Source organism: Aplysia californica, unplaced genomic scaffold (genome assembly GCF_000002075.1).
Source record: "Aplysia californica isolate F4 #8 unplaced genomic scaffold, AplCal3.0 scaffold00377, whole genome shotgun sequence".
Taxonomy (NCBI): Eukaryota; Metazoa; Mollusca; class Gastropoda; order Aplysiida; family Aplysiidae; genus Aplysia; species Aplysia californica.
Window position 1 is genome coordinate 77,922 of NW_004797647.1, and position 12,758 is coordinate 90,679.

Consider the following 12,758-nt stretch of genomic DNA (forward strand, 5'->3'; position numbering starts at 1 on the left):
ACACACACACACACACCCCCACAATCTACTCACATCTCCCTGGCGAGCTGGCTCAGTGATAGACCACGTCTGTGAGTCCAGGTCAAAACTGAAAAGAAAAAATCCACACATCGTACATCACAATTTTCCTTTAGTTTTAGTAGGTGTTCTATGGCACTTGCAACACATTAAGGTCATGTAAGTGCCGAAGATTAGAGGCGTTACAAGAGAGTAACAAACATAAAAAAGAAAGAGGAGAGATCAGGACGACAGATGTTTGATAGGAAAGAAGAAGCAAACCACACCAGAGCACCCGCCAACCACCCACACACATCGTATATCACAACATTTTCTTTTACAGTTCACTAGAAAAAGCAGATAGAAACGGCTATTCCTAAACACAGAGTCTATAAACCAATGAAATTCTAAACTTTTCACATTTTTTTAACCACATAAATAAACCAATAACAAGATTTAAATTCGAAGCCCAGCCCAGTTTGAAATATCAACAACCTAAAATTAAAACTGACATGTTCAGTCCATAGTCTGGACCGTCATGAAATATTTCAACATTTCTTGGAGTTTACGTCTGATATCTCGCTTTGAACAAAGCTGAGGATCTTCAAGTCAAATGTGAGATCAGTTCTTTTTTAGTTTTACAGCACTTGCAACACAATAAGGTCATATAAGTGCCAAAGATTAGAGGTGTTACAAGAGAGTAACAAACACAAAAAAGAAGGAGGGGAGATAAAGACGATAGATGTTTGATAGGAAAGAAGAAGCAAACCACACCAGAGCACCCGCCAACCAACCAACTAGAGATCAGTCCTGTTGTATGGATGTGACACACGGAATGCATCACAGACTTGCATAAAGACAATCCAAGTTTTCTTGAACAAGTGTCTAAGAAAGTTACTGAGGATCAGATGGACAGACAGGGTCACCAATGTGGAAGTGTAAAGGAAAACAAGACAGATCCCAGTCAGAGATGAGGTAGGAAGAAGGCGGTGGCGATGGATTGGACGTACTCTCTGGAAGTCAGGCAGCTGCATAGCAAAGAAAGTTTTAGATTGGAACCCACAGGGCAAGAGATCAAGGGGAAGACCTCGTGGAACCTGGAGAAGAATCACAGAAATCGATGTACAGAAAAGTGGGAAGACATGGAATTACATCAAGAGGCTAGCCCAGAATAGAGAAAGGTGGAAAGTGTTTGTCCGTGGCCTGTACCCTGGTGCAGGGTGAGAAAGTGTTTGTCTGTGGCCTATACCCTGGTGCAAGGTGAGAAAGTGTTTGTCTGTGGCCTATACCCTGGTGCAGGGTGAGAAAGTGTTTATCCGAGGCCTTTACCCTGGTGCAGGGTGAGAAAGGCGATGACGTCTGTGTTGATTTTCCAAAGTGACCGTGTGAGCGAGCGACTTACCAGTGCAGCTCGTTGGGCAGAGTCTGTCCCGTGGCCCCCCCAAACACGTACAGGTGACGGTCAAACGCCACCATCGTGTGCCCGTATCTTTTCTCCGGTGGTGGGGGCGTGTCGCGGAGAATGAGCTCTGTGGAAATCCTGGTCCATCTGCGAGACAGGAGAAAGTTTGTGTTTCTTTCATTTCCTGTCGCTTTTGTTGAAGAACAAACAACGTGTCATGTGACACAACAATAATAATAATAAATAGCATTCATGCTGCGCATTTCCATTTTCTAAAAAATGCCCAATGCGCATTACATTAAAAAAAGACATCACATCTTCAAATTTCAATGGATGTGAGCTTGGTTCTCACGAAGAAAAGATATCACGTGAAATATCTGCTCTACCTTTCAGCTGGGAAGCTTCTCACATGACCTGGGTAGGCGGGGCAGAAGCAAACTACTTCCTCAGTTATATATATAATTTTTTAAAAGAGGGTATAAAACATTGATCATCACTTGACAGAGAGAGTGTGGTTTGTCTTCAAAACTGAACAGGAACAAGTTGTGGGTGATGTTGACAGACACAGTGTGGTTGGGAATACGGAGCATTATTTCCTCAACAAAACATAGGTATTGATCAAAACCTACACAAATTTAAGACCCAAAACAATATGTAATGCCACTAAATGAAAAAAAAAAAACAATTTTAAGAAAAGAAAAAAGAATTCTGTATCACTCAAAAATGCATTTCACTTTTTTTTTTTTCATAAGAGTTTTACAGCACTTGCAACACAATAAAGTCATATAAATGCTGGAGATTAGAAGTGTTACAAGAGAGTAACAAACACAAAACAAAAGGAAAGGGAGATCAGGACGATAGATGTTTGATAGGAAAGAAGGAGCAAACCACACCAGAGCACCAGCCAACCACCCATGCATTTCACTTTCATAAACAAAAAAACAAAAACAAACAAAAACAAACAAAACCCAAAACCCCCCCCAAAAAGCGGGAAAATGTCCTTATGTCCTTACTGTTTGTCCTCAAAACTGAACTGGAACAAGTTGTTGGTGATCTTGGCCCCGCTCTGGCCCGAGAAGACGTACATGCAGTCCCGGGCCACGGCCAGGGCAAAGTTACAGCACGTGGGGGGGATGTCACCGCTCTGGTGGAGCTGGGGGAGAGACAAGGTCAAGGTCACAGTCACAACAAACTTATACTACAGGAGGTGGGGTGGGGGGGGGGATGTCGCTGCTTTGGTGGAGCTGGGGGAGAGACAAGGTCAAGGTCACAGGAACGTATACTACAGCACGTGGGGGGGATGTCGCCGCTCTGGTGAAGCTGGGGGAGAGACAAGGTCAAGGTCACAGTCACAAAAACTTATACAACAGCAGGTGGGGGGGGGGGGGGGATGTCGCTGATCTGGTGGAGCTGGGGAATAGACAGGGTCAAGGTCAAGGTTATAGGAACATATACTACAGCACGTGGGGGGGATGTCGCCGCTCTGGTGGAGCTGGGGGAGAGACAAGGTCAAGGTTATAGGAACATATACTACAGCACGAGGGGGGGATGTCGCCGCTCTGGTGGAGCTGGGGGAGAGACAAGGTCAAGGTTATAGGAACTTATACTACAGCACGTGGGGGGGATGTCGCCGCTCTGGTGGAGCTGGGGGATGTCGCAGAATACAAACACAAAGTCAAGGTAAAAAAAACTTATACTGCAGGAGGTGGGGGGGTGGGGGGGTCTCCCCTCTGGTGAAGCTGGGGTATAGACAAGGTCGACGTCACAGGAACTATACTACAGCAGGTGGGGGGGGGGGGACATAACAGTTGGGCATGATAATAACTGGGTGAATGGTGCACCCTTTAAATCTGGACCTCACCTCCTCCCATTCCTTGATGTCCCCGAGCAGAGAGACGGTCCACATGTCATTGAGGCGAGCGTTCCCGTCGTATCCGGCAAAGATCCACAACTTTCCTCCGTACACCGCCGCTCCGTGGGCGGCCCTGGCCACCGGCATCCTTTGGGAGCGGCCGACGGTGCGGCTGTGAGACTTGGCGCTCATCGGCTCCCGCACGTCGTCTCTATGGACAGAGACATTCGTGAAGATCGGAGTCAAACCAGGCACTCGTCAAAATAATGAAGTAAAAGAAATCGGCAATTTTTGGACAACGACCAATATTTTTCTAATTTTCTTTTTTTGGCTCAACACCTTTTCTGTCCATTTACAAACAAACTTGAGTGTGGATTTTCCTGGAAAACATTGATTAAAGGCACAAAAAAATGAAAATATTCAGTTTCCAAGGACTCTCGCTAATTTCATTTCTGAAACCAGGCAACCCAGACCTCTATCAATAGCAAATATTTTGCATTCTATTCAACATGGATATTTTTTTCACCAAAAGGAAGACAAATGAACAGGCTTTACCAAACCCCCGAATGTCCAAAACTTGATGAGCACCTGATTCCCCCCCAGTCATGACACATGTGTGTGTGTGCCTGAAGAAAGGTACCAAACGTCGCCACCGACTGTTTCCAGCTACAGGCTGATAATGACAAAAATTCAGTTTTCTGATTAAAATGGGTTACCATAAAAAATGATTGTTCCTCCATTTTTTAACAATGTGTTAAAAGGGATATTTTATTGATTTGACTTCTAAATATTTGATCTTGAATTATTTTGAGGGTAGGGTGTTAAAAAATATATAATGAAAACTGCTTTTGAAAGGTGTTAAAATCTATTCTTGAAGCAAGTTTTCTCTTCCCCGCTATGTTTTACCATTGTTTTGTAATCATGATATTGATGTCAACTTAATCCCAAATTGGAAACGAATTTTCCATGCATAAATACATTAGAAACAATTGAATTGTTTTTTTTTTCAAGTTTGTATGTGTTCTTAAATTATTAAACTTAAAAGCTCATTTTCTCAAAATTATATCTTTATACCTTACCTTGCAAAATGTACAATATCTCAAAAAAACACTTGAGATATTTTAAATATTAGAAAACCATTGTGTTCAAAATGATCAAAATCCGACTTTTGGTACTTTCTTCAGGCACACACACACATTTGTCGTGCAGCGTGGTGAACTCAGGCGCTCGTCAAAATGATGAAATCCAAGAAAACGGCATTTATTCACTTGGCCAGTCAGCTTATTTCACCAGCACGTCTATCAGTTCTGTTCCCACCTGGAGTCAAACTTCCACTCCAGCCACTGCCCGGTGTTGAACTTGTACTCAAACAGGTCATTCTTGTTGGTCAAGTTACAGTTGGAGTGAATGTCCCCGGTGTAACCACCTGGTACAACAATTGGAAGCGGGAGGGGACAAAAAGAGATGCAATATAAGTGATGTTATTAAAGTTTTGGTCACACCAACAAGTAGATAGTTTCTAATGCTCCCTATTTTCTTCAGTTGGAGATATAGATTTCTACAAAGGTTGGATACGTGGGATTTCATTGACATGTCTTGATCTAGCACCACACCTAAATTTTTTATTTTAGTTTGGGCTGATATTTTGTGGCCATTGATGTTTATTCTGAAATTGTCGATTTCATTGTATGCACTGCTACAAACAAATAATATCCTAATTTAATTTTAATTTGTTCTTGAGCATCCATTTTCTTCTATCATTGATACATCTGGCGATTCTATCTATGAGATTGTGTACATTGTCAGTTGTAGTGAATCCATACAGCTGTGTATCGTCTGCATAAAGATGGTAATTGAGGGCATATAAAGAAATTATTGATGACAGTTTAGTGGTCTGAATTTACATGACCATCTATACAGTAATTTGACTTTGAGCGAATATACACATGTAGTAATTCGAAATTGTGGAAATATCGTTGTAAAGTTCCCTCTTGACACGTCAAATAAAAGTTGTTGTCTCCCTCTCTTGAGGTTTAAGAGAGACAAAAGAAATTAACAGTCACTGACAAACTGCACTGATGAACAAAGAAAGATGACAGACATCAAACAAAAAAGAGAGGGAAAAATAAAAAAATAGGATCTGCCTGAAGTGGCCTTAAAAAACTGTTCTCCACTTCTGAGTAAAAAAAAAGAACATTGAGAAAAAGCACTTTGGTTCATCAAGTACTTAGGAGGATAATTTCACAAACTGAACACCTATCCAGCGTGTGTTGCAATTATATGTGTGGCATTCTGGAGAAATCAGGCGCTCACCAAAATACTGAACTCAAAGAAACCAGCATTTTTCTGCTGGTTTGGCAATTTTAATTAAATTTTTGTTTTTTGGCTCAACATCTTTTATGGCCATTTGACCATCAATGATTGGCCATTTAAAAACATATTTACCCCCCGGGGCAGTGCCACTGACTGTAGTGTCTTTAGGCCATTCCTAAAGGAGGGACATTTCTTGTTCAAGCACAGTAAAATTGTAACTGTGCCTGATCTACAACAGGGAACTGCTGCTTTTTCTTTCCTCTACTTCTTTTGTATGTTTGTCACACTCTTGTGACCTGCTATTTCCGGGGTGCCTTGATAGTCAAAGCAGACTTTGTGCTGTTGAGGCTAGAGAGGTGAGTAGTCTAAGTCTGATTCCCTGTAAGGACTTCTCTGTTGACATCCACCCCTTGGCGCTTAAATGACCTTATGCAGTTGCGAGCGCTGTAAAACCCTCTACTAAAAAAACAAAAAACAACAACCCATATTTCTGTCTAGATTTTACCAAAGGCCAGACTCACCAAAGACAAACATGCTGCTCTCGTGCACGACGGCCGAGTGGTGGTAGCGCGGGGCGGGGGGCTTCCCAGTGGTGAAGGCCCGGCCCCACGACTTGTCCTTCACGTCGAAGCGGAGAAGGTCGTTCAGCATGTTCTTCCTGAGTGGGGGAGTTTTTCGTTTAGTTTTTTAGTTTTAGTAGAGGTTTTACGGCGCTTTCAACTGCATAAGGTCATATGAGCGCCAGAAGATTAGAGGTGTTACAAGAGAGTAACAAACATAAAAAAGAAAAAGGGGAGATAAAGACATAGATTTTTGATAGGAAAGAAGAAACAAACCACAGCAGAGCACCCGCCAACCACCCACCTGCTGAGTGGTGGAGGAGACAAGAACCAAAGGAAATGTTTTAAAAATCTCATTTCCCTTTCTCCAAGCGGACACTTTCTGAAGCACATTTTCACAACATGTAGCTTAAAGGCTCAGGGAGAGACAGCAACCAGCATGGAAAAGCCAGCAGAAAATCCAACTAACTGATAACTGGCATGATCAGCAGACAGACCCTTTCATGGATCCCGGAGAGGAGGGAGGAGCAGCTATGGCATTGTGCCGCCTGCAGTGATGCCTATTCTCCGACCAAGTAAGCAAGCAAGTAAGCTTAAATGAACACACGTGCAAGTGCGCACAGCGCGTATAATACACACAAACTCTCAAAAAGTGTGCGCCAGCTTAAAAATACATCAGTACATGCTTTACAAGATCAGTAAAAAAAAAAATCAGCATTTCTTTCTCCGTCTACTTATTCTTTCATCAATGTACTTTACAGCAGAAAAGACCATTCTTCTTCCATCACTTCACAAACTGTTCTACAATAAAATATTTTCCCCCCAGAGTTCCCATTTGACCAAACCAATAATATGTACATCTTTTGTAGACTCTCTTACTTTGATACAAAGCTGAAACAAGTAACCTGCAAAAACTAATCTTAATATCTGAGAATCTTTCTGTATATCTTTCATTCCATGACTTCATTGCTTTTGTAAGAGAGACTCCATTTATTAAGGGATTACAACAGTATTAGGTAAATATAACACGATAATAAATTCATCATCTTTGACTCTAATCAACATGTCACCAATTCAACAAAACAATTGTGTGTCAAAGTTATCGCAACAAATACATTTTACATTGCTCTATATATCGAAGGACAACAGAACAGGACAAGCAACAAGAACAACAAGACCATTCTTCGGTGACACTCTCACTCATCTTACCCATTGTCTCCGCCAAAAACATACAGCGCCTCTTTGTACGCCACAACAGTGTGCTTGCTTCGTCTGCAGAAAGTCAGAGAGATGAGAAATGTGATACCACAGCAGTCATCTAGAGATACATACATTTATACATATTCTATACTTCCATGACACGGACCATATACATTTTTATATATATACATATGTACATATATTCATCCCAAGCCATAGCCTAACCTCACAAGGGACCATACATATATAACATATGTACATATATTCATCCCAAGCCATAGCCTAACCTCACAAAGGACCATATATATATAACATATGTACATATATTCATCCCAAGCCATAGCCTAACCTCACAAAGGACCATATATATATATAACATACGTACATGTATTCATCCCAAGCCATTGCCTAACGTTACATGTGCCACTTGGTAAATTGTGCAGATGAGATCAAAAACATGTTGCTATACTGTACAATGCTCTCTTCAAGCTCTGGTATAATGTGTCAGGGCAAAGCTTTAGTATAATTCAAAATAAAGCGTTTCCTTTGTTGGGACACTTGCACAATTAGTGAACTGAATTTGTTTATATTGTATGTTGGGACACTGGCATGATAATTAGTGAACTGGTAATGTTTGCATTGTTTGTGGCGACACTTGCATAATTAGTTAACTTGATACTTGCATAATTAGTTAACTGAATTTGTTTCCATAGCTTGTTGGGACACTTGCATAATATAATTAGTCAACTGGACACTTGCATAATTAGTCAACTGAAAATGTTTCCATCGTACGTTGAGACACTTGCATAATTAGTCAACTGAAAATGTTTCCATCGTACGTTGAGACACTTGCATAATTAGTCAACTGAGTTTCTGTTGGTCACTCCTGTGGTTAGCTCACTGGCGGTGCTTGCATGGAGAAACTCTGTCCGTGGGAACACATTGAAAAACGAAAACTTAGTCATTTCAAGAACCCTTTCGCACTTTTTCGTTCAAAAGCAAATGTCACAAGAAGAGAGTGACAAACAAACAAAAAAAGTAGAGGAAAATGACGATAGTAAGGAATAAGAAAGAAAAAGCAGCACTTCGCCCCATATATGTTGTTCCGGCACAGTATGAGCATGACATCGATAAATCAGCCCGTTTACAATTCTAAAGTGCAAAAGAACATCCCCCTTTGGGAATGGTCTAAAGACAACTTCAGTCAGTGGCAGCGCCCGGGGGGGGGGGGGGGGGGGGGGGGGGGAATCCTAATTTGTGTGGTAAAGTGACAGTAGCTCACCGTGCCCCAACAAACTCATCACACTCCGGCATGGGCTTCCACATGTGCACAGTCTCGAATGGTCCAAAATCCAGCGTGAGGCATTCCGTGCTCTCAGGCCAGTTGTGGTCAAAGTCCATCCCAGGGGGGCGAGCGATTGCCATGGCGCGGCAGTACAGGAACAATCACCTGGTGAACACATCGCAAACTTTAGTTTTAGTAAGTGTTTTATGGCACTTGCAACACAATAAGGTCATATAAGAGCCAAAGATTAGAGGTGCTAGAGAGTAGCAAACACACAAAAAAGAAGGAGGGGAGATAGAGACGATAGATTTTTTATAGGAAAGAAGGAGCAAACCACACCAGAGCACCCGCACATCGCAAACCACAAGCGAACTGTTACTTGACAGTAAAATAAAACACAGCGATATAAATTCTTATGTCAGATCATGACCTCTATAGTACAAACGAAGGTTTTGAAAAACGAAGCATCATTGACTTAAATTATATTATTTATGATACAAATTAATTCTATTTGTACAGGCTACACCAAATGATCAGCTCTAATGGACACTTATTTCAGTCTATGTTCCTATATATCTATCCCCTTCCATACCATGAAACTAATTAATGCCTTTAAACTAGATTCTATCTATGATCATATACTGTAATAGAAGCATTCATGGCGATCTGTGAGTCATGTTGTGTAAATAATTAATTATATTGTTGTTATTAAATAGTCGGGGGAGTAAGTGTAGACCTATAATCTAAATCGACAGATTTCTTTTTCGCACTAGATCTAGATCTATAAGTTACTGGCCCCAAGCCTGTGGTCATGTATGTTAGGGCTAAGTAGGGTTAGGGTTAGCCTGTAGTCTGTAGCTTACGACTAAATAATTTTAACGCAGTGGCTATTTTTATGGCGAGCCGTAAAAATAGCCTCCCAGGCTATTTTTTACGGCGTGCCGTAAAGATAGCCTCTCAGTGAGTCCCAGGCTATTTTTACGGCGATCCTCGAAAAGCGACCCTACTCCGCCTCTCATGTACGTGACATGCCTCAATGTATTAGATCTAGGCCTATAGGAGGGGCCGTTCAAAATATAAACTTACACCTCAGAGGGGAAAGGGTGTCTTTGGCTTCTGTAAGAAAAGTGTAAGATTGGGTGGGGAGGTGAGATGAACGTTTTGCTCATGACTGGGAAGAAAAGGTAAAAGAAAAAGTGGATAAATGCCAGTAACAAGACCCAGATGTGCATGATCACTGCAGATCCCCGTTGTTGTTGTTGTTGGGTTTTTTTGTTTGTTTTTTTGTAAGGCACGTACCTATTGCATTGACAACAGTCTCAATGTCTTCCACATATATGCGTTCTTTCAAGTCCATATGGTTTGATTAAATTGTAGGCCTATTAACTGAAATGTTCTTTTTACGGCGGTCACAAACTGATGACGTAGAACACGTTTTTCAGTCTTATAAATTCCGCCTTGGCTTGTAGGCCTTGTAGGCTACTACCTTATTTGTTATTTTATACTACATTTTACTAAATGACTAAACTAATGTAACATACTTTGAGTTGGTTAAAACCGAGAGTAAGGCACTATAATTAAATATCCTCTATTATTAGTATTATCATAATTATAGTCTTTATTCTGTACTTAAACAATTCAATGTTTTTATGTTCTTTACTAGGACCTTGTTGTTGTGGGATTCTTTCAAATAATAAAATAGATCGCATTTTTAAAGTTTTTGTGTTTTGTTTTCTGATGTGCTCATATTATTACTGTCCATTTTTACGGGGAACAGCTCACCCCAAGGGTGATTCTTTTTCCGATTCATATTTAGGAAAAAAAATTATACGGGCATAAGAAATAATGAAGAAAGTAAATTTTGATAAGTCGGAAAATATGAAAGTTGCCATGGAATGAAAACACCACCAACATGCAAAACAAACAATAATTTAAAAAAACTGAAGGCTTCTTACTCTCTAACAAAATTGCATGAAAATTGGTGGAATGGTAGATACAGATACTATGGTCAATCGTACTGAGCAAAATTTTGATATTTGAATGTAAAAAAATATATGTGTTCCTGTACCCTGAAATTGAATCACAATAATTAATAAATTCATCATTGTGAACACAAAAAAAGAAAAAATTTTACACCTCTATCAAAAATCTGCTCAGTGCAAATTATAAGGAAGGAGGAACATTTTAAAGGCATTCCCAAGGCGAAAAGTGTTAACTCCAAAATGGCCGCTCTTCTTGTGGGTGTGGTACATGTAGTGATGTCAGTGAATGAGATGATGATGCTGGCAGTGGCAGTGATGATGGTAATGATAGTGATGAGGAGGTGATGGTGGTGGTGATGATAAAGAGAGGGTGAATGATGATGGTGGGGAGAAGAAGGAAGAGGTGGTGGTGGAGGAAGGGAGAAGGAAGATGAAGAAGAGAATAGAATGACGGTGAAGAGGAGGAAATGGAAAACCTATGGGGCTGTTCAAATATAATCTTACACTTTTGGGGACTTCTTTAATTTGCATCCAACCCCCACCTACACCAATTTAATATTAGTACTTTTTCCGATCTTCAACTTCCATTATTATTTTAAAGATACCTGTACTATACGTGGCTTTTTTAACTAGATCTAGCTTGTAAAAAAAATATAATTTCAGTTAATACAATTTAATCAAACCATATGGACTAAAAAGAAATGCATATATGTGGAAGATTGAGACTGTTGTCAATGCAATAGGTACGTACCTTACAAATAAAAGACATCAAGACATTAAAAGATCAACAAAACAGTTGCAAAGTTACAAAGAAACATATTAAGAAAATAGATGTCCACCAACAGAATTTTCATCATAATTTCAAAATTATTTGTAAACCCCCCCCCCCCCCCCAAAAAAAAAAAAACAACAACGGGGATCTGCAGTGATCATGCAGATCTGGGTCTTGTTAACTGGCATTTATCCACTTTTTCTTTCACCTTTTCTTCCCAGTCATGAGCAAAACGTTCATCTCACAGAAGTGTCATATCTTCCCAGTCATGAGCAAAACGTTCATCTCACAGAAGTGTCATATTTGGTTAACCTCCCCACCCAATCTTACACTTTTCTTACAGTAGAAGCCAAAGACACCCTTTCCCCTCTGAGGTGTAACTTTATATTTTGAATGGCCCCTATAGGCCTAGATCTAATACTTTGAGGCATGTCGCGTACATGAGAGGATCGCCGTAAAAATAGCCACTGCGTAATTTTAAATTAGATCTCTGCTCTCTCAAATCTGTCTAGATCTAGATCTAGATTATAGATCTAGATTCTAAAGTCTAGACTGACTTATGTCTTAGACTCAGTCGATCAGCCAATTTCGGCCCCATCACATGAATGAGTAGGGCCTGCTGCCTAGATTAGCCTAGTCTAGTAGAGAGTCTCCCAGACAGCAGACTTGGGTTTTTTTGCGCACAAAAAGTAAGCTTGCTCTTACAAAAAGTACAACAAACACTGTACTTTAGGACTTCATAGTATCCCTACGACTTACGGGAAATGCTAGTAGTACACCAATGTTTAGTTTGAAGCCAGGCCGTCTACTACTAACTCCCACTCAAGCAGTAGCAGCAACGGCCAGCCTAACGTCTGTTCGCCCTGTGTTGATTGTTCAATGTTGTGAGTTGTGATATTTCTGCACTCAGCATTCAGTAGCCAACCGGAAGCCGGAAAGAAAACTAGAGCGCGACCTGCTCTTCGTGGCTCGAAACATTCTTTGATTTAGTATTTATAAATTTATTTGTTATAGACTGGTCAACACCAAAAAAGGTAAGAAGAACTTAGAACACTATAGCTCTTTCACTTTTGTCTGACCGCGGTTAAAACGGGCTAAAAACAAATCGCTCTGTTTAATCTTTCTGGGTCTTTGTATGCGGGTCTCAAAGTTACCAACAGGATCTAAAGACTAAAAAAAGCCCATTCATGAAAGTCACTGCCAAGGTGACACGTTTTCTTTGATGTAAGTCGAAAGCGGGTAAAAAAAATAAAAGGTGATTTACAACAAACACCTAAAACACTTAAAAGTTGACACACTTTCCTCAACACCACTCTTTAACGTTCGCCTAAGAAACGCGATTCAAGTGACGGGGTGAGCATTTTTCGAGACTCACGTGGAGCACGTGGAGACGTC

The 12,758-nt window shown here is 40.6% G+C and overlaps 1 protein-coding gene across 1 annotated transcript in view; it reads right to left on the reverse strand.

Annotated features, from left to right (window-relative positions):
* The window catches only part of LOC101850350 (leucine-zipper-like transcriptional regulator 1), a gene marked incomplete in the record, with an annotated part of 26,873 nt that extends 14,591 nt beyond the window's left edge, over nucleotides 1–12,282 (reverse strand). Inside the window, 9 exon segments of the mRNA XM_013085462.2 lie at nucleotides 34–88; nucleotides 1,400–1,546; nucleotides 2,413–2,552; nucleotides 3,261–3,462; nucleotides 4,569–4,677; nucleotides 6,086–6,222; nucleotides 7,334–7,396; nucleotides 8,607–8,774; nucleotides 12,123–12,282. Coding sequence (XP_012940916.1) covers nucleotides 34–88; nucleotides 1,400–1,546; nucleotides 2,413–2,552; nucleotides 3,261–3,462; nucleotides 4,569–4,677; nucleotides 6,086–6,222; nucleotides 7,334–7,396; nucleotides 8,607–8,749 — 996 coding nt within the window.
* Between the last annotated feature and the right edge of the window lie 476 nt (nucleotides 12,283–12,758).